Source organism: Lepus europaeus, chromosome 12, assembly GCF_033115175.1.
Source record: "Lepus europaeus isolate LE1 chromosome 12, mLepTim1.pri, whole genome shotgun sequence".
Classification (NCBI taxonomy): Eukaryota; Metazoa; Chordata; class Mammalia; order Lagomorpha; family Leporidae; genus Lepus; species Lepus europaeus.
Genome location: NC_084838.1, coordinates 38,988,385 through 39,012,035, shown reverse-complemented (window position 1 = coordinate 39,012,035; position 23,651 = coordinate 38,988,385). Strand labels below are relative to the sequence as shown.

General features: G+C 44.8%; 2 protein-coding genes and 1 pseudogene across 2 annotated transcripts in view; 1 reads left to right on the top strand and 2 right to left on the bottom strand.

Annotated features, from left to right (window-relative positions):
• Window positions 1-23,651, bottom strand: part of LOC133771721 (olfactory receptor 13C7-like) — a 111,859-nt pseudogene that overhangs the window by 38,381 nt on the left and 49,827 nt on the right.
• Window positions 1-23,651, bottom strand: part of LOC133771722 (olfactory receptor 13C7-like) — a 29,616-nt gene that overhangs the window by 5,467 nt on the left and 498 nt on the right. The window lies entirely within an intron of this gene.
• LOC133771854 (protein SPATA31F1-like) lies at window positions 1,505-23,616 on the top strand. Its single transcript, XM_062208219.1, has 4 exons — window positions 1,505-1,535; window positions 18,113-18,214; window positions 18,709-18,769; window positions 19,803-23,616. The coding sequence occupies exons 1-4, from the start codon at window positions 1,505-1,507 to the stop codon at window positions 23,614-23,616; spliced, it is 4,008 nt and encodes a 1,335-aa protein (XP_062064203.1).

Genomic DNA, 23,651 nt, shown 5'->3' with positions numbered 1-23,651 from the left:
CTTTGGGCAAAATCTCCAAAAGAACAACTGTGGATGTGGAAGGCGATTTGAAATCAGCACCGCAGCGGGGACTAGTGTACTCCCTGAAGTGATTAAAAGTTTGGAAACAGATGGCAGGCCTTGAACGAAGAGCAGTGGTGAGGGGGTTGTGCAAGCCCCTCCTCACTGGGCTGACAGCAAGACAGCCTTTTCCTCGGAAGCAGGTGTTCAAAACCTCAGCGCTCTGTGTCACCAGAGTGAGAGGGATGAGGACAGTTTTCAGGATCAGCTGCATGGCTGGCAGTGTGCCCATGCTGCCTGGGGAAAATCACCCACCCATCCGTGCGCCCATGCATCCCTCCACGCAGCTTTCTCTCCATCCACCCACTCATTCCCCATCCATCCATCCATCCATCCATCCATGAAGCCACCACCAAGCCAGCCAACCCTGGCCACCCAGCTGTGGACCCTGGGCCAGGGCCCCAGCAGGCAGGGCACAGACACACATGTGGCGGGGAGGGCACTTAGTCTCAAATCCTTCTAGTTCCCAGTAAAACCAAGGAAGCAAGCCCACAGCCTCCCTCTGGGCCCTCAGGGGAATACTCAGACAGAGCAGAGCGGGTAGAACTAGCAGGACCGAGGCCCCTGGACACCAGCCCTATGACACAGCCACAGAGAGGTCCAAGAGCAAGTCCTGAACTCAGGGCCCGGGCCTGAGGCTCACCATCCTGTCTCCGCCCCCATCACCATGTGATTCGGAGCAAGTTCCTTCCCCATTCCCCAGCCAGAGGCCTCGGCTGCCCCATCTGTCAGACGGCAGGAAGGGACTGGATTTTGCAGGGTCCATCCAGACAAAAACGTGGCTCCTGAATCTTTGAAGTCTCTTGATAAACCTCTGGCATTTGCACAGCCTCCTTCAACGCGAAGCAAACCCAGAGCTTTCCCACTGCCTGGGGCTCTTGGAGCCACCTCTGAGAACAAAGGGGAACGTGAGGCTCAGGAAGAGAAAAATCCAGGAGCTACTGAACAGGAAGCTCTCTGCCTGGCCCTGGACGCCTGGGGAAAGGAGGATTCGGAGGAAGGGTAAAGGGTGGGCACTGCCGCCTCTGAAGGAGCCGGCCTGTCACCCTCCAGTCCTCTCTCCTGCCAGCACCCTCCACTCTAGCTTTCCCCCTTCATCTTTTTCACCACCCCACCCCAGACATACCAAACACCTGTTGGGCACTGGACTTCTTCCCCTTCTCTGCCTGCCAGGAGCCCAGGGATTGGAGGCTTGTCCCACCTGCTCACGTTTTCAGCACTGTGACGCCTTCTAATCAACTTTCTGGTTCACTGTGATTCCCTGACAAGTGTTGTGTCTTCATTTACGTCTTCATTTCCTGTTCAGGAAGCCGCCTGTCCACCTCTGACAATGTGGAGGCTGCCAGCTCTCTGAGGGGTGGCTTGGACTCCTAGCTCCCTGATTTTTTCAGGGTTATGAGAGCCTTGTTGCCTGCCCTTAGATGCGCACTTTCCTCTCTAGGACATGTGGTGCTGCCAGAAGTTCAAGGCTTCAGGTGAGTGGCACCTCCCTGCCCTCCTGCTGCTGTGATCCCAGCAGCCAGTGTCTCCCGGAAAGTTCCTGATATTTGTGCTGAGAGAGCGCCCAGCCGGTTCTGGACAAAAAGCTCCCAGCCCCAACAGCCTGTGTGAGAGCTGCAGGGAAAGGGATTGAGTCTTGCCCACTTCCAGCGCCAGCATTGCTCTGCACAGAAGGGGCATAAAATAAACTCCAACACGTATTTGATTAATGAAAGATGGAATTGAACATGGCCCTTTCATGCTGTGCACCCCACAACCTGGAGCACATCCAGTTCTCAAGACAGTTGAGGCTGTCCCTGTTTTGCGGTTGAGTTTTGGTCAGAGCCCGCTCCATAAGGTTTTGATCATATTTCAATCATCTCATGTTCAACTCCTCGGCAAGTCCCCCCACCATGTCACCCCCTTCTCGCCTCCGGGAAACTCAGAAAAAGCAAAAAAAAAAAAAAAAAAAACCTTAGCAACAACAGTCTAATGAAGGATGGGGACTCTCAGTTGGGGAGTTTCCCCCAAGAGCCTCTCTGTAGAAATAAGAAGCCTCTTCCCAAGGCAGACAATATCCCACATGGCCCCTGAGACTTTGTCCACAGGGGAAGACAGGGCATATAGCACAAACTAGTTCATCACTAGTTTTTTTTTTTTTTTTTTTGACAGGTAGAGTTATAGACAGTGAGAGAAAGAGACAAAGAGAAAGGTCTTCCTTCCATTGGTTCACTCCCCAAATGGCCGCTACGGCCAGCGCTGTGCCAATCCAAAGCCAGGAACCAGGTGCTTCTTCCTGATCTCACATGCAAGTGCAGGGGCCCAAGCACTTGGGCCATCCTCCACTGCCTTCCCAGGCCACAGCAGAGAGTTGGATTGGAAGAGGAGCAACCGGGACTAGAACCTGGTGCCCATATGGGATGCTGGTGCCGCAGGCGCAGGATTAACCAAGTGAGCCACGGCGCCAGCCCCCATCACTAGTTCTTACTAGGTGCTGGGTATTTCATTAAGAATTGTTGCCAATCCTATGAGAAGATGAGAAAACCAAAGTACAGAGCTTAGGTGTCTTGCCCAGACTGGTTAGCTAGCAAAACAGTAGAGCTGGGGTTTCTACCTGAGCAGTTTGGCTCCAGAATCAGTATGCTAAGGGACCGGCGCTGTGGCCTAGTGGGTTTAGCCTCTGCCTGAGGTGCTGACATCCCATATGGGTGCCAGCTCTGATCCAGCTCTTTGCTATAGCCTGGGAAAGCAGTAGAAAATGACCCAAGTGCTTGAGCCCCTGCACCTGCATGGGAGACCTGGAAGAAGCTCCTGATCCTGGCTTTGGATTGGCTCAGCTCTGTGCATTGCAGCCATTTGGGGAGTGAACCAGTGGATGGAAGACCTCTCTGTCTCTCCCTGTCTGTACCTTTACTTCTCAAATAAACAAATTATATATAAGAATCAGAATGCTGAACCACTCCTCATACCACCTCTCTGAGCTGACCCATGTCCTGAGTACAAATGGAAAACAGTACAGCAGCCAGGTCTGAAAAGATCATCCATAGGGAACAGGGAAACGGGGTGCTGACCACGTGCCAGCCTCCAAATGAGTCCCTTCCTTACACTGCATTCCCAAGCCACCCTGTGAGCTGGTATCATTAATCCCATTTTAGGTTTAAGTAAATTGAGGCAAGGAGAGGTAGACTGACCTCCTAAATCCACTCAACTAGTGAGTGGCAAAGGTAAGACCACAGTCCCAATCCACCCGATGGGTTACTCTTGGACTGAGGGCTATCTAGTTTGGGTAGAAAGACTTGGCTTCCTAGAAAGAGTTGAGAAAAAATTAGGGGAGCTGGAGGCCTCTAGTGTGACCTTAGCACTTGAACCTTGACACAGAGTTGCCTCTGCAGGACCTCCAGCCTCCTGGGCCTATCCAGCAGAAGGGAAGTCAACTTCCCCAGAGCCTCAGAAGGAAGCTTACTCAGGCCTCAGTGGAGCAGTGGAGAAGTGGATCCGGATAGAGTGCATGCATCTCCATCCCCAGGAGATCATCTCAGGCCTAGAGGGCAGGTGTTGTGACAGCGGGTTAAGCCACAGCGTGCCACACTGGCACCCCATAGCTGAGCGCCGGCTTGAGGCCTAGCTGTTCTGCTACAGATCCAGCTCCCTACTAATGCACCTGGAAAAGCAGGCAATGACGGCCCAAGGACTTGGGTCCCTGCCACCAATGTGGGAGACCTGGTAGAGTTCCAGGCTCCTGGTTTCAGTCTGGCCCAGTCCCAGTCCCTGCAGCCATTTGGGGAGTGAACCAATGTATAAAAGATCTCTATCTGTCTCTCTTTCTCTCTCTGTCACTCAACCTTTTTAACAAATAGATAAATAAATCTAAAAATAAAGAAGAAAGGGGGAAAAAAGCTTCATGGCTGCCATCACATAGGATCCCAGCCCTGGCAAAATCCCTTGTGATTGAAATGACACCTCGTCAAAGTCTGTGACCCAGAATATTCATACAGGCCAGGTACTGCTCCAAGTGCGGGTGGTAGCACAGTGAACCAGGAAAATCTGGTCTGACGCTTGCTTCATGGAGCTATTTTCAGCAGCCCCCCCAAAGGGGGAGAAAGCTAAAGAAAAACTATATCAATCAGAATTTTTACTTGCATACCATTGAAATTCACTGGCTGATTTAGAGAGAGAAGAGAGCTTATAAAAAGATCCTGGGAAGATGCAGAAAAAGGGCAAGAATAAGGAAGCCGAGGCAGCCAAGCCCATTCCCAAAGCACGCAGAGAGCCCCCCAGGAGAGCAACCAGAAGGCAGGCCGAACGCCAGCACTGCCCCTGTGTCCAGACAAGTGGGGGCCCCGCTCCTGGCTCCTGGCTTCAGATTGGCGCAGCTCCAGCCATTGCAGTCAATTGGGGGAATGAACCAGCAGATGGAAGACCTCTCCCTCTCTCTGACTCTCCTATCTCTGTGTAACTCTGACTTTCAAATAAATAAATAAATCTAAAACAAACAAACAAAAAATATCATGAAGGAAAACAAACAAAAACCAAAAACTGTTCCATGACTGTTAAGACAGGGGCCGTCCAAGTCATCCCTTCTCGAAGTGTCAGTTTCACTTCTACTGATATCATTTTAGGTGCTTTATTAGTTCTCACAGATCAGGGAGAACATACAGTATTTACTCCTTTGGGACTGTCTTATTTCACTAAGTATGACGTTTTCCAGATTCATCCATTTTGTTGCAAATGTCCAGATTTCATTTTTTACGGCTGTGTAGTATTCCATAGTGTACATATCCCATAATTTCTTTATCCAGTCTTCAGTTGATGGGCATTTAGATTGATTCCATGTATTAGCTATTGTGAATTGAGCTGCATTCATTTGTTTTTTAAGTTTATTTATTTGAAAAGCAAAGTTAACAGGGTCAGGGTCAGGGGAAGATTGATAGAGATAGAAATAGAGAGAGAGAGAGAGAGAGAGAGATAAAGAGAGAGAGACAGAGACAGAGAGAGATGTCTTCCATCCACAGGCTCATTTCCCCAAATGACCACAATGGCTAGGGCTGGGCCAGGCCAAAGCCAGGAGCTAGTAACTCCATCCAAGTCTCCCACATGGGTGGCAGGGGCCCAAGTACTTGGGCCATCTTCTGCTGCTTTCCAAGGTGCATTAGCATGGAGCTGGATCAGAAGTAGAGCAGCCAGAACTGGAACTGGCATTCATATGGCATGCCGGTGTTGCAGGCAGCAGCTTAACCTGCTGTGCTATAACACGGAATTCATTTAACCATATTTACTTCCTGAAGACCCTGTACCCATATAAAGTCACCCTGGAGGTTCGTGCTTCAATGCATGAGTTTTGGGAAGATGCATTTCAGTCCATAGCAACACCCAATTCTAAATCCAAGACCTCAAGGTGACACACATTCTTCCTCCAGCCTTGATATAATCTTGTCTCTATTCTGCAACACCTGGCAAGCACCACCAGTGCACCCTGATTGGTCAGGATAACAAATAACACCCAGATCTGAGAAGCTTCATGCAACAAAATTCTATTCTGCATGTATGCCAAGCCTGCTGTGGGTCTAGAGGAGTCTAGCACAGCTGTATTCCATGTGGCGGTTCAACATTCCAAGCTGCTTTGATCTTTGGCATGCTCCTTCATCTCCACCCATGCTTCCATGATCACTTCAGTCAGGGAAGACAGCAACAAGAGTTCTTGCTTAAATGTTGTCTGCAAGTAACACATGTCATGGATCTAAAGTGAGACAGAGTCTCCAATACAATAGTAATGGGGGACTTCAATACCCAACTTTGAGCAGTGGATAGATCAATCAGACAGAAAATCAGTAAGGAAACAGTAGATTAATCGACACTATAGACCAAATGGACCTAACAGATATCTACATAACTTTTCATCCTACATTCTGCTTACCACTGCATGCAACTTTCTCTAGGATTGGCCACATACTAGGCCAAAAAACAACCTCAGCAAATTAAAAAAAAAAATGAAATCATGCCATGTATCTTCTCTGACCACAATGGAGTGAAGCCAGAAATTGGAACTGTGGAAGCTCTAGAACAAATGTAAACACATGGGGACTCTACACCATGCTCCTGAATGAACAGTGTGTCATAGAAGAAATCAAAAAATTTCTGTAAACAAATGAAGACAACAATGCAACATATCAAAATTTATGGGATACAGTAAAATCAGTGTTAAGAGGAAAGTTTAGGGACTGGTGCTGTGGCATAGTAGATAAAGCTGCCGCTTGCAGTGCTGGTATCCCATATGGGCACTGGTTCGAGTCCTGGCTGTTCCACTTCTAACCCAGCTCTCTGCTACAGTCTGAGAAAGCAGTGGAAGATGGCCCAAGTCTTTGAGCCCCTGCACCCTCGTGGAAGACCCAGAAGAAGCTCCTGGCTCTGGATAGGCGCAGCTCCAGCCATTGTGGCCATTTGGGAAGTGAACCAGTAGATGGAAGACTTTCTCTCTCTCTGTCTCTGCCTTTCTGTAACTCTGCCTTTCAAATAAATAAATAAATCTTTAAAAAAAGGAAAGTTTAGGCCTGCACCGCAGCTCAATAGGCTAATCCTCCACCTGTGGTGCCAGCACACCAGTTTCTAGTCCTGGTCGGGGTGCTGGTTCTGTCCCGGTTGCTCCTCTTCCAGGTCAGCTCTCTACTGTGGCCCAGGAGTGCAGTGGAGGATGGCCCAAGTCCTTGGGCCCTGCACCCCATGGGAGACCAGGAGAAGCACCTGGCTCCTGGCTTTGGATCAGCGCGGTGTGCTGGCCGCAGTGTACCGGCTGCAGTGGCCATTGCAGGGTGAACCAATGAAAAAGAGAGCCCTTTGTCTCTCTCTCACTGTCCATTCTGCCTGTCAAAAAAAAAAAAAAAAAAGGAAAGTTTATAGCAATTGGTGCCTACATCAGGAAATTGGAAAAGTACTAAATAAATGAGCATCTCAAGGATCTAGAAAAACAACAGCAAATCAAATCCAAAACTACTAGGAGAAAATAAAAAATTAAAATTAGAGAAGAAATCAACAAAATGAATCTAAAAATGATACAAAAGATCAGCAAAATGAAAAGCTGTTTTTTTGAAAAAATAAACAAAATAGACACACCATTGGCCCAACTAACCAAAAAAAGGAAAAAGACCCAAATCAATAAAATTAGAGATGAAAAAGTAAATGTAACAACAGACACCACAAAGTAAAAAGAATCATCAGAAATTACTACAAAAAGCTGTATGCCAACAAACTGGAAAACCTAGAAGAAATGGATAGATTCCTGGACACATACAACCTACCTAAATTGAGCCATGAAGACATAGAAAACCTAAACAGACACATAATGAAGACAGAAATTGAATCAGTAATAAAGGCCCTCCCCATAAAGAAAAGCCCAGGACCGATGGCTTCACTGCTGAATTCTTTTTTATTTATTTATTTATTTATTTTTATTTTTGACAGGCAGAGTGGACAGTGAGAGAGAGAGAGAGACAGAGAGAAAGGTCTTCCTTTTGCCGTTGGTTCACCCTCCAATGGCCGCCGCGGTAGCACGCTGTGGCCGGCGCACCGCGCTGATCCGATGGCAGGAACCAGGTGCTTCTCCTGGTCTCCCATGGGGTGCAGGGCCCAAGGACTTGGGCCATCCTCCACTGCACTCCCTGGCCACAGCAGAGAGCTGGCCTGGAAGAGGGGCAACCGGGACAGGATCGGTGCCCCGACCGGGACTAGAACCCGGTGTGCCGGCGCCGCAAGGCGGAGGATTAGCCTACTGAGCTGCGGCGCCGGCCTTCACTGCTGAATTCTATCAGACATCTAAAGAAGAACTAACTTCAATTCTTCTCAAGTTATTCAAAACAATTGAAAGGAAGGGAATCCTCCCAAATTCTTTCTATGAAGCCAGCATCACCTTAATTCCTAAACCTGAAAAAGTTGCAACAGAGAAAGAGAATTATACACCAATTTCCCTGATGAACACAGACACAAAAATTATCAACAAAATTCTAGCCAATCAAATCTAGCAATACATCAGAAAGATCATCTACCCAGACCAAGTGGGATTTATCCCTGGTATGCAGGGATAGTTCAACATTCACAAATCAATCAATGTGAAACATCACATTGACAAACTGCAAGACAAAAACTATATGGTTATCTTAATAGATGCAGAGAAAGCATTTGATAAAATACAACACCCTTTCATGATGAAAACTAAGCAAATTTGGTATAGAAGGAACATTCTTCAACACAATCAAGGCAATTTATGACAAACCCACAGCCAGCATCATACTGAATGGGGAAAAGTTGGAAGCATTCCCACTGAAATCCAGTACTAGACAAGGATGCCCACTATTATCACTGCTATTCAATATACTCTGGAAGTTTTAGCCAGAGTCATTAGGCAAGAAAAAGAAATCAAAGATATACAAATTGGAAAGGAAGAAGTCAAACTATCCCTACTTGTGGATGACATGATTCTATAAATAGGAGATCCAAAAGACTCCACTAAGAGACTATCAGAATTCATAGAAGAGTTTGGTAAAGTAGCAGGATATAAAGTCAATACACAAAAATCAATAGCATTTGTATACACAGACAACGCCATGGCTAAGAAAGATCTTCTAAGATCAATCCCATTCACAATAGCTACCAAAAAATCAAATATCTTGGAATAAATTAACCAAGGATGTCAAAGATCTCTATGGTGAGAATTACAAAACATTAAAGAAATAAATAGAAGAAGACTCAAAAAATGGAAAAGTCTTCCATGTTCATGGATTGGAAGAATCCATATCATCAGAATGTCCATTCTTCTGAAAGCAATTTACAGATTCAATATGATACCAATCGAAATACCAAAGACATTCTTCTCAGATCTAGAAAACAATGATGCTGAAATTCATATAGAGGCATAGGAAACCTCGAATAGCTAAAGCAATCTTACACAACAAAAACAAAGCCAGAGGCATCACAATACCAGATTTCAAGACATACTACAAGGCAGTTGTAATAAAAACAGCCTGGTATTGGTACAAAAATAGATGGATAGACCAATGGAACAGAATAGAAACACCAGAAATCAATCCAAATATCTACGACCAACTTATATTTGACCAAGGAGCTAAAACTAATCCCTGGAGGAAGGACAGTCGTTTCAACAAATGGTGCGGGGAAAACTCGATTTCCACATGCAGAAGTATGAAGCAAGATCCTTGCTTTACATCTTACACAAAAATCCACTCAACATGGATTAAAAATCTAAACCTATGACCTGACACCATCAAATTATTAGAGAACATTGAGGAAACCCTGCAAGACATTGGCACAGGCAATGAGTTCTTGGAAAAGACTCCAGAGGCACATGCAGTCAAAGCCAAATTTAACAAATGGGATTACATCAAATTCACAAGTTTCTGTATGATGAAAGAAACACTCAGAAAAGTGAAGAGGCAACTGACAGAATGGGAGAAATTATTTGCAAACTATGCAACTGATGAAGGATTAATACCAGAATATATAAAGAAATCAAGAAGCTCCACAACAAAACAAACAACCCAGTTAAAAGATGGGCAAAGGACTTAAACAGACATTTTTCAAAAGAGGAATTCAAATGGCCAACAGGCACAAGGAAAAATGTTCACGATCACTATCTGTCAGGGCAATGCAAATCAAAATTACAATGAGGTTTCATCTCATCCCAGTTAGAATGGCTTTCATACAGAAATCAACAAACAACAAATGCTAGCAAGGATGTGGGGGAAAAGGTATCCTAATCCACTGTTGGTGGGAATGTAAACTGGTAAAGCCACCATGGAAGACAGTGTGGAGATACTTCAAAAATCTGAATATAGATTTATCATATGACCCAGCAATCCCACTCTTGGGAATTTTCCCAAAGACTGGATAAAGAAATTATGGGATATGTACACTATGGAATACTACACAGTGGAAAAAAATTTGAAATCTGGTCATTTGCAACAAGATGGATGAATCTGGAAAACATCATACTTAGTGAAATCAGCCAGTTCCAAGGGGACAAATACCATATGTTCTCCCTGATCTGTGAGAACTAATTGAGCACCTAAAATGAAATCAGTAGAAGTGAAATTGACACTTCAAGAAGGAATGACTTGAGCTGCCTGTGTCTTGACTATCAAGGAACAGGGTTTTTTAAAATTTTTTTTTCTTTATACTATTTGTTGAATTCTATACTTAACATGGAGTTAATTGTATGTGTATAAAGTCAACTGAAAATATATCTCAGTAATAAATAAAGGGAATAAGAGAGGGAGGAAGAAGTTTGTAAAGCCATATACTTCTGTATACATTCCTATGGACTTACTTCTAAGAGTACAGTTTAAAAACTTGTCATGGGACTCCAAATCTCATTAAGCTTGATGGTAAGAATGCCATCTTAATTGGTAAAATGATCATATTAAGTGTTAAAGTGAACACATAGACAGTATTAAGTGTTAAATTGATCATATAAATATGAAGAAGTGTCTGGTAATGATAATGGATAGAATTAAAAAGGAGAGAATGTAACAACATGGGAAGCAGTCCACACAGCAGACTCATAGAATGACAATTGCTTTAAGTAACACTTCGACCTCAGAATCAGCCCTCAAGGCACCCTGGTCTGGCTGAAAAGCCTGTGAGAGTATTTCAGGTGTAGAAAGCCAAGACACTATGACAAAAAAAATATTCTACATGAAGGATCTCTGTGAGTGAGACCCCAGAGATAATAAGTGGCCATCAACGAAGGATGTACTCTTCTCTAAATAAGGAAAGAACTTCCACTTTGCTTGTGGCCTTGTCCAAATAGTGACAGTTTGTGGACTCAAAAGTCTTCTACAGCCTAGGCAACTCACGTCAAGAGCCTCGGGTGGTCACTGATGTCATACATAAGAGTGTTAATTGTTAAATTAACAACAGGAATCACTGTGCACTAACTCTCCATGTAGGACCTCTGTCCTTAATGAGTTGTATTATGAGAGTTAGCTCTAAAATTAGTTCTCAGTTTGTGTGTGTGTGTGTGTGCAAATTGTTGAAATCTTTACTTAGTATAGAGTTGGTCTTCTGTGTACAAAGGTAATTGAAAATGAATCTTAATGGAGAATGGGACTGGCAAGGAGAAAGTGAGGAGGAGCAGGAGTGTGAGTGTGAGTGGGAGGGCTGGTATGGTGGGAAGAATAACTATATTCCTAAAGTTGTACTTTTGAAATTTGTATTCCTTAAAAAATAAATAAAAGAGTATAGTTGGTGTGAAAATAACTTTTGAGAAGGCTATGTTGCTTTGTAGTCAGTTATACCCAAGTATGTATGTATGGCTCATATGTGTGTATGTAAATTGATATTAAATTGGAAGAGATTTTAAGAAAAGAAAATGAATCTTAATGGAGAATGGGATTGGGAAGGGGAGAAGGAGAAGGAAGAGAGGTGGGAGTGTGGGTATGGTGTGAAGAATAACGATATTCCTAAAGTTGTACTTATGACATTTGTATTCCTTAAAAATAAATTTAGAAAAATTTTAAAAATGAAAGATCTGAGACTATGAATTTGCTGGAAGAAAATATGGAGGAAACACTCCAAGACATTGGTGTAGGGGATGTCTTCTTGGACAAGACCTCCAAAACCCAGCCAACAAAACCAAAACTAAACAAATGTGATTATACCAAACTCAGAGGCTTCTGTTCAGTAAAGGAAATGATCAGTAGAGTGAAGAGACATCCAACAGAATGGGAAAAAATATTTGCAAGCCACTTATCTGACAAAGGATTAATATTCAGAATATGTCATCAACTTAAAAAACTCAGCAACAAAAAAACAACCAATCCTGTTAAGAAATGGGCAAAGGATCTCAATAGATAGTTCTCATATGAAATACAAATAATCAATATCACTAGCTATTAGGGAAATTCAAATCAAGACCACAATGAAATATCACCACACCCCTGTCAGAATGGCTAAAATCCAAAAGACAGAGAGTAAGAAATGCTGGTGAGGACATAAAGTGGAACAATATACACTGTTGGTGGGAATGTAAATTAGTGCAGCCACTGAGGAAAACAGTATGGAGATTTCTTTAAAAATTTGAAATAGACTTACCATATGATCCAGTAATCCCACTATTGGGTATTCACCCAAGAGAAAAGAACATGTTGTACAAAAGAGATACCTACCTATACCACCATATTTATTGCAGCACTGTTCACAATAGCCAAAATATGGAATAAAACAAAGTGTCCATTATGAAATGAGTAGATGTAGAAAATGTGGTGTATATACATGGTGGAATATTACTCAGCTAAAAAGAATGAAATTCCACCATTTACATCAAAATGGATGCAACTGGAGGACTTCATGTTGAGTGAAATAAGCTGGACACAGAAAGACAAATACTGGATGTTCTCCCTTATATGTGGGAGCTAAAATTAAAACAAATAAACAAAAAAGAAAAAAAAATGTCTGTATGTATCAGTATTGCAACAGATATAGTTTTGTAAAACTTTATTTTATACCTTTGTCAAACCAATGGTTACACTACTATAGCTTTAATGATTTGTGATTACTTTAAAATTACTGTGTATGGGTGAAATGATCATTTTCCCACTCAATTATTATGTATTCGCCCTTGCCAATATTCCTGCTATACTAGAGTCTTTTTGCTTTTTACTTGTTAAGCTCCTTATTTGGTGGTAAAAAAGAAAACTGTCATACTTTCATTTGTGAAATAAGCCAATTTTTTTTGCTTATTCTAGACTAGTTTGGAAAGATACACAAGAATTTTATAGGAGTTACAGACTCAAGGAAAGAAAAATGGGAGATGTGAGACAAGGATGAGGAGACATACTTTATTAAATCTTCATCTACCTTTTGAATAGTTGTATCAGGCATATGTATGCCTGTTTTTAAAAATCAATTATTCTTAATGATTGAAATAAAACAAATGCAAAGGCCCTCCATCAAAAGACCCCACCCCTATTGTACCTCTGCTAGAGGCAGACTACATTCATTACTGCCAAATAAACTCTGTGGTCCATTCCTCAGTGTTCTTCATATCTTAGTAATTTTTCTCTTCCACTGGAAAAAATTCTTTTGCCAAAACTTGAAATTTTAGATGAAACTCCAGTGTTACTCTTCCCAGGAACACTCTCTGACCACATGAAGCCCCTATCAGCATTCTCTCCTATGAAAGGTTATTTTTTAGATCTCAACCTCAAAAGTGAGTACATAAAATTATTTGCTATTTATTTATTTACATAAAGGGAATAGGTTTTATGTATATGTATTTCATATATACAGTTTTAAGAACATAATTATACTTCCCATCCTACCTCCCTCACTCCCACTCTCCCTTTCTTATTTTTCTTTTAATTTTTTTTTTTTATTTTTGACAGGCAGAGTTAAGACAGTGAGAAAGAGACAGAGAAAGGTCTTCCTTTTTGCCGTTGGTTCACCCTCCAACGGCCGCCACGGTAGGTGCGCTGTGGCCAGCGCACCGCGCTGATCTGATGGCAGGAACCAGGTGCTTATCCTGGTCTCCCATGGGGTGCAGGGCCCAAGGACTTGGGCCATCCTCCACTGCACTCCCTGGCCACAGCAGAGAGCTGGCCTGGAAGAGGGGCAACCGGGACAGGATCGGTGCCCCGACCAGGACTAGAACCCGGTGTGTGCCGGCGCCGCTAGGCGGAGGATTAGCCTAGTGAGCCGCGGCGTCAGCCTTCTTTTAATTTTTGTGATGACTAATTTTCAATTTACTTTCTAATCATAACTTTAACCCTCCACTAAATAAAGAACTCAGCCAGTAATAAGTAGAAAAATCACTGTTCCTTAGGATTATAGATAAGGGGTATAAACAATAGTCAACTGGTTCATGTATATTGTTTTTATATTTGATACTAGATTTTTCAATGTCTTGAGAGCAGGAAGGCAACATAATTCAAAAGCCTTTGTACCCTTGACACTAACAAAATCAGGGATGAGCACAATGAATTCCTACCACACCAGTGGGGTGGAAGACTGAGCAAATAGACTCTTGGATTTTGAGCACAGAAAAAAAATTTTTGGCAATGATGTAACTGAACCAAATACCTTTTCTTTTCATTTTAATATTCTGATGACTACTGAGCCTTGACTAACTAGGGTGGCTGCTTAAACAGATAAATAATGCTTGCTTGTGAATTCTAGAAACTGGCCTTGAGAAAGCCAGCTGAAATTACAAAGTAATCTGACCCTCCTTGGACAGCATGATGGATAGTTTGAATTTATTGTAATAGAATGAAAAGGAGAATGAATAAATAAGGACACAGTAAATATGGGCTTTGGGCAGAGTGGGCTCCATCCTGACTAATCAAACACTGAAATCTCTTAACACAATCTCTGCCTCCTTCAAATTTCAGCAAATCATGTTTTGTGGCTGCTTGGTTTTGCAAAGCATCCTTCTGTTGCTTCCTCATGGCCAGCAAGCAAGATTCCCAAGGAACTGCTCTGAGATATCCTGTTATCAGATGACCCAGGTTGGCTCAGCAGCCCAACTTCCCTTGTAACTTCTTTTTTTAAAGATTTTATTTTATCTGAGAGGTAAAGTTACAGACACTGAGAGGGAGAGACTGAGAGAAAGGCCTTGCATCCACTGGTTCACTCCCCAAATGGCCTCAGTGGCCAGAGCTAAGCTGATCCGAAGCCAGGAGCCAGGAGTCTCCTGTGGGTCTCCCACAAGGGTGCAGGAGCCCAAGCACTTGGGCCATTTCCACTGCTTTCTCAGCCCATAGCAGAGAGCTGGACTGGAAGAAGAGCAGCCAGGACCACAACTGGCACCCATATGGGATACCGGCACTGCAGGAGGATTAACCTACTGTGCCACAGCACTGGCCCCCACATGTAGCTTCTTAAAAAACCCCACACTGTCCTCATAAAGCCAGATAGTAGTTCTTGAGACTCAAAAGTCTGTTATCTCCACATCTATTGATAGAGGAAACTTTCTCTTTCTTTACCCTCAAACCTGTTCTTCATTATTTTGATTCAGCACCAGGGCCAGAGACTGAGCTTTTGGTAACATTGAGACCACTGTCACCAGGGCTAGACCTTCTTAAGGATATTCAGAAATCCTGATTGTTAGAGAAATTTCCACATACCCATGAAAGTGAAGCAGATAATATAACTGTAACTTCATGGGCAGAGTATAAGTGTATAAGAGCATACTGTGGCTCACTTGGAAAACATCTTTTGAAGGTTCCCAAATCTAGGTCTAACATATTTCAAAGATTCCCAAAATTCAGATCAAACAAATATCCAATAGGTAAACAGCATACCCACAGAGATCAAGAGATCCAACCAGAAATAGCAAGTAGTTTGTGACCTGTACTGAGAAGTATAATCCATCTCTGCAGGCATTAATCTCCCCAAGCAGACAGAATGCTATAACCTGGGCATAAAAAGCTGTGGAAAACCAAGCCTAGGGTAGAGTATCGGAAGTGGACCACATGAATATTCCTCCCTGAAAGGCAGTATTTACAGTCTCTTCCTACCCATAAGGCTACATAGACGGGATAAATACAGTGGCCTTGGTTTTTCCCTGCCACATCAGCCATGTCCCTTCTTCTTGATTGAATGATTTATGATCACTCATTGCCAGAAAACAAAACAAAAAAAAACCTTTCTATATGCAAATCACTACCAGGCCCTGCCTTCCCCAACTCCTGTGTGCTATTCTCATAAAAGTGTGTGGTGTGTCTAAGCACTGCTTTCTGAGGACAGGTGACCAGACAATTGCTATAAAGGAGAGAAGCCTGATGAGGCTGTTGTAGGGGGTGCAGGGTGAAGAGAAGGTGGGAAACAGGCACTGCTTATGGCTGTGGCAGACAACCAGACACCCTCAACTACAGACTGAATCACCACATGAGCTTCCCTATGACACAGCCTTACAAGACAGGAGGGCTTTGTGATGCAGTCTGGGAGCCTGGTTCCGTCCTCTGTGAGGCGGACATGACAAGGCCTGGCATTGGAAGCCATTAAACACTAGAACTCTGAACGCCTAGATAGAGGGATGGCTGGTCTCCTCATGCTTATGAGGTTTAGACCATGTTGAGCTCTACTTTTGTTCTGGAGGACATTGGATATTGCTTATATACCTATGGATCCATCTTATTTATTTTCCTAATTCTCTGGCAACTGAGAAGGAGTTACTGTGGATTGAAGTTGGAACCTAAAAGGAGTTGCTGCCGGGTAGGGAAACACAATTGAAATTATTTAAGCCCCAAGGTCTCTCCATAGAATCTCACTATCACTCCCTTCCAACTTTTATACTATGCCTCCAGTTACTTTTATATAATCTTTGTTCTTAGAGGCTAGGAAGTAATTCATTACAGGCTTTCCCTATAGTACATTCAAATAGAGAAGTCAAGAACATCTCTGTTTGGCTTGAATAGACACCTAGATATGAGATCTAGCTCACTGGATATCAGGAGACCTCCAAATATGGGAGATTTCTCTGATTGGTGGCTATTTAAGGCATTTATTAAACAAAGTTCTTCGACTATTAGAACCATATATCCATGAATGTTTTCTACTAATTCCCTTGTTTAACACTTAGTCTCTATCAGAACTTATCCTGGGAATTGGATGGGAGGTATAGAATTTTGAAGAGACTCAGGTGAATAATAAATAAATAGATAATAAATGAAAGATCCTGGTGAACAAGACCCCAGCAGAAGGAACAGGCCATAACGGAGAGAGGCACCTTTCTCTGAAGGGAAGAAGGAACCTCCACTGTGATACGGCCTTGACTAAACAAATTCAGAGTCGGTGAACTCAAGGGGCTTCCATAGCCTAGACAGCTCATAGCAAGAGTCTGGGGTGATTGCTGACATCATAATTAAGAGTGCCAATTGTTAAATCAACAACGGGAGTCACTGGGTACATGCTCCCCACGTAGGATCTCTGTCCTTAATGTGTTTTACTATGAAACTACTAGTTGAACAATACCCTATACCTTGTGTGGTTGTGTGAGTGCAGTCTGTTGAAATCCTTGCTTAGTATATACTAAGTTGATCTTCAGTATATGAAGGTAATTGAAAATGAAACTCAATGAAGGGTGGGATGGGAGAGGGAGTAGGAGAGGGGAGGGCCACGGGAGGGAGGGAGGTTGGGGGGGGAAGCCACAACAATACAAAAGTTGCACTTTGTAAATTCACATTTATTAAATAAAAAAAATAACTACATTACAAACAAAAAAAGGAAAAAAAGAACTTAATACTTTACCCTTTTAGTATTTTTATGTTCTACTTAAAACTATTGGTTGAACTCTGTAATTAATACACAATTATTCTTAGGTATTTAATTAATGCTATAACTAGTACTCAAATAGTATTTTACACTTTGTGTTTCTGTGTGGGTGCAAACTGTTGAAATCTTTGCTTAATATATGCTAAATTGATCTTCTTTATATAAAGATAATTGAAAATTAATCTTGATGTGAATGGAAGAGGAGAGGGGGTGGGAGAGGGGAGTGTTGTGGGTGGGAGGGAAGTTATTGGGGGGAAGCTATTGTAATCCATAAGCTGTACTTTGGAAATTTATGTTCATTAAATAAAATTTAAAAAATAAATAGATAGATAAGGGAAAAGTCAGGGTAAAGAAGGTGGAGTGTAAGTAAAGGAAACGTAGGACAAGATCTAAAATGCAGATAGAGTGGCCGGCATTGTGGTGTAGGGGGTAAAGCCACTGCCTACAATGCTGGTATCCCTTATGCGTGCTGGTTTGTGTCATGGCTGCTCCACTTCTGATCCAGCTTCTTGCTAATGTGCCTGGGAAAAGCAGCAGAAGATGGCCAAGTATGTAGGCCCCTGCTACCCACATAGGAGACTGGAAAGAGGCTCCTGGCCCCTGGCTTTGGCCTTGCTCAGCCCTGACCATCGCAGCCATCTAGGGAGTGAACCAGAGGATAGAAGATCAATCTTTCTCTTTGCATCTGTCTCTCTCTCGGTAACTCTTTCAAATAAATAAATAAATATTTTTAAAAATACAGAGAGAGATATAGAAAGGGAGTGGGAAGTGATTATAGGACTGTTGTCTCATCTAGGACATGAAAACAGAAATGGTTCCCCAGCTTCACATTCTAATGCTTTTGTCTTTAAGCGTCACCGAAAAGTCAGGCAGAGGGCCAGAGATGCAGCATCAAGAGGTAAAGTCTTGCTCTCTCCTCTGACTCCCTTCCACTGTGGGTGAAGTAGCCACAGTTCCTGTCCCTTCATGACACCTGGTGCCAGGAGTCAGTGCTCTAACCACTGAAGGCTCCCACTTACCAGACTGACAACTTCCACAGAGGACTTCCATGGGTTGGAAATAACAACGTGGGAATGTTCCCCAATTCTCTGTTTTTCCCCTGGGAACCAGATGCCCTTAACTGTTTGATTTGCTAGTTTTACAATCTTGTAGAAGTCACACCATCTCTCAGTCTTGTTCTCCATAAAATGGGCACAATACCAATGATCTCACCTCATTCACAGGGCAAAGGCCCACGAGAACAAGCCGTGATTAGACTGTATGTAGACACACCTGAGATCATTGATAGTTGGGTATTTCAGTCTGCTCTGGTTGAGTCATAGGTCTCCAGCTTCCTCTGGGATAACCCTGACACTCTCCCATGGTCCATAAAACTCTTTCCTGGTTCCTCAGCTAGGAGACTTTCCCAGGAAGAAGCTGAGAAGCCGTGGGAGCTGATCTCAGTCATGAAAAGGTGATCTCCTGCTCTTTTTGTCTCCCAACTTGGAGTCTGGCCTGTGACGGTATCTTGGCTTGGCCTGGGGAAGAGATGAGGAGAGGGATAATGGCTGGGTGGGAGACACACACAGTGCATGCTGGTTCACTAGCTGAGAAGGTTGCCTGGGCAGAGTAGAGTTGACATATCTCAGGAGGGAAGGGTCACCCAATTGCACTCAGTGCTATGGCAAACGCAGTTCTGGAACTCAGGTTTTGTCTAGTGCATAATTCATAAAGGATGCTACAGGGGGCTGCACTCAGACATGAGACAAGTCATTCAGTCCAGAGAATGGGTTTTGCATATTAAGAAATCATCATTGCCATATTCTCTTTATAACCATACCCTTCCAAAGGAAGACTCCTGAGTCTGGCTGGATGTAGGTTGGCTGTTACCTGTTATGGTTCTGTCTTCAGGGAGCCAGTTCCTAGGACAGACTTCAGACAGGAGTCTATCATCTTATCTAGTCCTTAAGATCCATAGAGAACAGGATTGGTTCCCAAGAGATGCTGGGTCTAGCAGCAAGAACACCAAATACTCCCAGAATGCAGAATTCCCACAAGGCCCTCATTTCCCAGTTTAGATGTACCAAACAGTTGGCTCTGACTTTCTTGACGTAAAATTATACTAATCCAGGTTCTACCTGGTGATGTTCCTGGTTATGGCCCATCAGCAAATCACTGTATATTCTCTCTGCCTGATTCATTTTTCCTAGTTTAGTTTCTCAAGAAGGTCAGTAGAAAAGTGAGTCCACCTACCAGTATCCTCTGAGGACCTTGGCCTCCCATGGCTTCTCTGAGACCTTGCCCAGCAAGCCTTAGACTCTCAGTCTAGCCTACCATACTTTGCCTAGTAACAGTTCCTTAAGAAAAGAAGAAAAGGGTAGACATATGAGGGTATAGGGTTCGGGTCGTGCTGGACTAGTAGAGAACAATACCAATCCACAGGCTACACTCTTCCAAAAAGGCAGAGTTCACTCCATCATTAACAATTGCTGTGTTCCCTTTCCTAGCCAGGGCTGGCTTCCTGGGGATCGAAGTGTGAGGCGGCTCCTGTGTGAAGACCCCTGTTGCCAAACCTGCAATGCCCTGGCTCTGGAAATTCACCAGTTACTGGCTGGGGAGAGTAACCAGGTTTCTGCCACTCTATCAGGGACATCGCAGGGTTCTTCTTGTTTGGAGATTTTGTCCATATCTAGTGTATCTTTTGAGCAGAGTCTGGAGATTCATTCTGATCACTCTGAAGAGCTCTCACCACCAGCATTGGTAGCCCCCAAACTGGCACAAGCAACAGAGGCCAAATACTTAACCCAGTCAGCTGTCCAATCAACCAGTGCAGCCAGCATCCAAGAATACTGGGCTGATTACCTCCAGCTAGAGCAGGAATTTCAAGTGCCAGAGATGATCTTGGGCCCAGAGACTATGGCTTCTTCAGTGCTGGAGGAAACTAGAGTTCCAGAGAACCAGCAGGAGATGGTGGAGATTATTTCCACCCAAGTCCATGATTGTCAAACTCTGCAGCCTTTGAATTCCCAGGTCTCTTTAATGACCCTAAATCCAGAGATCACCACTCTGATACATCCCATGGCCTTGCAAATGGTACCCCATGCCTACCTGCCATTCCTTAGTCCTGAAGCCCTAAGGCTTCTTGAGATACATGTGAAAAAGTGGATGCATTTTCAGAGATGGGGGCTCCCTAGACGTGTGGAGGAGTCTCTTCGGCAACTTATGCCAAATCCACCAGTCAATTACCAGCCTGAAAATAATCAACCGGTTTCTTTCATCTTGAATAATGCATCTCAGGTCTCTGTTAATGGCTTTGGAACCATTTGCCACGAGGCCTGGTGTTCATGTACCGCTGGCCAGCCTACCCAGACATTCTGGGTTTCTGAATGGTCCATAATGGACCCAGAACAAAGGCAACACTGCCACCAATTTCCACACCCTATGGCCTTAGCATTAGCCTCTCCAGCAACTAAAGATCCAAGTGGCTTCCATCCATTCCTTGGTGAACAGGATAATGATTCAGGAGTCCACCTGAAACAGAAATACAGCCAACTATTCTGTGGCCTCCCTTCCCTGCATAGTGAGTCTCTGGCTGCCACTTTCTTGGGTTCTCAAGGCCTCTCTGAGAATGAAAACATGTCTAAGCCCTCCTTGAAGGATCCTTTTCTCATCAAGGAGTATTCTCTCCTCCCTCTGATGCCAAAAACTACACCCCAGTCATGTGCACCCTCTTCCCCACCTTCCCCAAATTGGGTGGCTCCATCTGACCATCAACAAGCTCAGTTCAACGTCCCATTTCTGACTCTGGCTGAGTATGAAACCTTGGAATGGCACCTGCTGCAGAGGCAGCTCCAGCTTCAATGGGGCTTGCCGGCTGCCTTCCGGAAATCTCAGCATGCCCAGAGCCCCAAGCAGTATGAGTCCTATGGCAAAGCCCACTCTCCAGAGCCTCTGAAAACTTGCTGGTCGGCAAAGCCTGTCTCAGTCCTCACCAGGGAACTGCTCTTCTTCCCGGAAAATGCCCGGAGGATGTTGGAATTCCATCTCCAGAAGCAGCTGATTCACCACCGCTGGGGTCTGCCCCAGAAGATCCAGCAGTCCATCCAATTGCTCCTTTCCTCCACTGACCAGCAGGCGCTGGCCTGGAGCAGCGAAGATCTACCCGATGAGAGTGCACCCCGGACCATAGCCCTAGACACCAACAGGGCCGGTGACCTGCTCTCACCCATTGTGACCCCAGTATTGATCCCCATGCCATACTTGTTCACCCAGGCCAAGGCAATGTTGCACAGCCACATCAACTCTAAGTGTGCACAGATCCAACAGGGCAAGGTTCCTGCGCGTGTCTATAGCTCCTGGAACTGCAGAATTCCTGGGGGCCTGGCAGTGGTTCCCTTTTCCTGCATTCCAGAAGTCCAGCCCCTGGAGCTGCAGGAAGCAACTGACCCTGACCCACATCACGAAGTCATACCCTGGATGCCAATAGAGCTTGAGCCACAGCAACAGGCCCTACCACGTCCTGTCCCCAGACGCCGTAAGCTGCCCCAAGCCCTGTCTGAGGAAGTCATTGAGAAACTGGAGACGACTTTACGGCACAAGTACCTGGCCTTCCTGTCGGGGCTGCCTGCTCTTTATTATGTGGATCTCTCCAGGGCCACATCCCCAGCCATCACTAGCCAATCTATAATCACAGAGGTGGTATCTGGGCCTATCGAAATCCCAGCAGAGCCTCCGACTCAGATGATTTCATTTCAACAACTAGGTTTGGATTTTGGGCCGTGCTTTCCAGATGACAACAAGACTTGTATAAACACTGCAGAGGAGCTCCACATTGAACAGCAAGAAGAAGAAATGATGGAGATGGTGCTTCTAGAAAACCAGCCACAACCTGCTAACCCCTACTCAATCAAGACGCATATCTTGACCAAACTAAACTTCCACCTGAGAAAAAAGATCTTAGAGATACAGTTGGGAATTCCTGCCAGGGCAAGGGAGTCCAGGGAAGAAACTGCCACAAATCCAGAGAACATGTACCTCCAAGAGTCTCTTGGGAATCTCAACAACCAAGAAAACGCGTTGCTCCAGGAACCACCCATCCCACCAGACACGCTTCCCGTCCTAGAACCAGAATGGGTCCTCTTTAAGGAGCAGCTGGCCACTGAGTTGAAGGCAATGCAGCAGAACCCAAAGCAACCTACTTGCAAAGAAGTGCCCCACGGTTCTGCCCCCTGGGCCTCCAGGATCTCACAGCCCAGTGGGGACACGACGGAGACCCAGGTGCTTTGTGTTCAGGTGGAGGCCAGTGAGAACAACCCCAGCCTAGAGGAATCCTGGAGCCCTGAGCCCCAAAGCCTGGGCAAGAGCAAGGACTCAGCCCCACTCCGCATGATGCCTAAGAAGAGAGAGGACTCAGGGACGCTCAAAGGAGCAGGAGACCATGGGGAAGGAGATGCAGGGCTTGGGCCCTCCTTACCCAGAGAAGAAAGACATTCTGTTGAAGAGCAGAGGGCAGCAGGGATGCCTCTGAACAGGACACCTCGAGGCTCCTGGCGACAGAGCCATAGCTTTCATTTTGCTGATCCCTGTCAACACAGACCCCAGAATCACCCTCAGCTTAAGGCCCCAGAGCTGCCTCCAGGAGTCTCTGCGGCAAAAGCATCAGAGAATGACCTGCAAGCTAGTCACACCAAGCTTAATGTTATTCTCCAACCAGCAAGGATTCTTGAGAATGCCCAGCCTGTGCTGGCCCAGGCTCCCCATAGCCAGCCTCTCCGAGGCCAACTGATTCAGGGGAAAGCTTTGCAGGGCCACACGTGGCAAAGTCTGCTTTTTGAGGGGCAGGTGAAGCCAGCCCACCCGCACAAGAGGCCCAGCCCTCCAGAGGCCAGCTTGTTAAATAAGATGAAATCCTTTCTGTATTCTTTTAACTCCAAGACGAAAGGCAAAGGGTGTTTGGAATCCACATTTTCTGCAGCTGAGAAAGTGGCCAAAAGCAGAAAAGAGAATGCTGAGAAGAGCCTGGCTCCAGCCAGAAGCCCCAAGAGGAGAACTAAGATGGACAAGCCAGCAGGGCACCCCAAGGGCCAATCATGCCCCACGGAGAAGCTGGGGGGCTCGGCTTTCCTGAGGGTTTCCCATTCCCCAGACACTAAGCTCCGGCTGCGCTCCCAACACCAGGGCTCTGCCTCAGTCCCAGCCCTTCCCCCCCATTGCCCTCGGCACTGTCCTCGAATGGCCCGTGCCACCCAACCAGGGAACACTTTTAGCTCCCAGTCCTATCTCAGACCGAAACACTGGTCTGCCCACGTGGATGAGAAGTAAGAACCTATAGGTGCCCCCAATCCCCACATCCGTTG

Coding starts and splice junctions, on each gene's coding strand:
- LOC133771854 (XM_062208219.1), top strand. CDS start 1,505: ATGTGGTGCTGCCAGAAGTTCAAGGCTTCAG. Junction 18,215..18,708: donor CAGAGATGCAGCATCAAGAG/GTAAAGTCTTGC, acceptor CTGGTTCCTCAG/CTAGGAGACTTTCCCAGGAA. Junction 18,770..19,802: donor CTGATCTCAGTCATGAAAAG/GTGATCTCCTGC, acceptor TCCCTTTCCTAG/CCAGGGCTGGCTTCCTGGGG.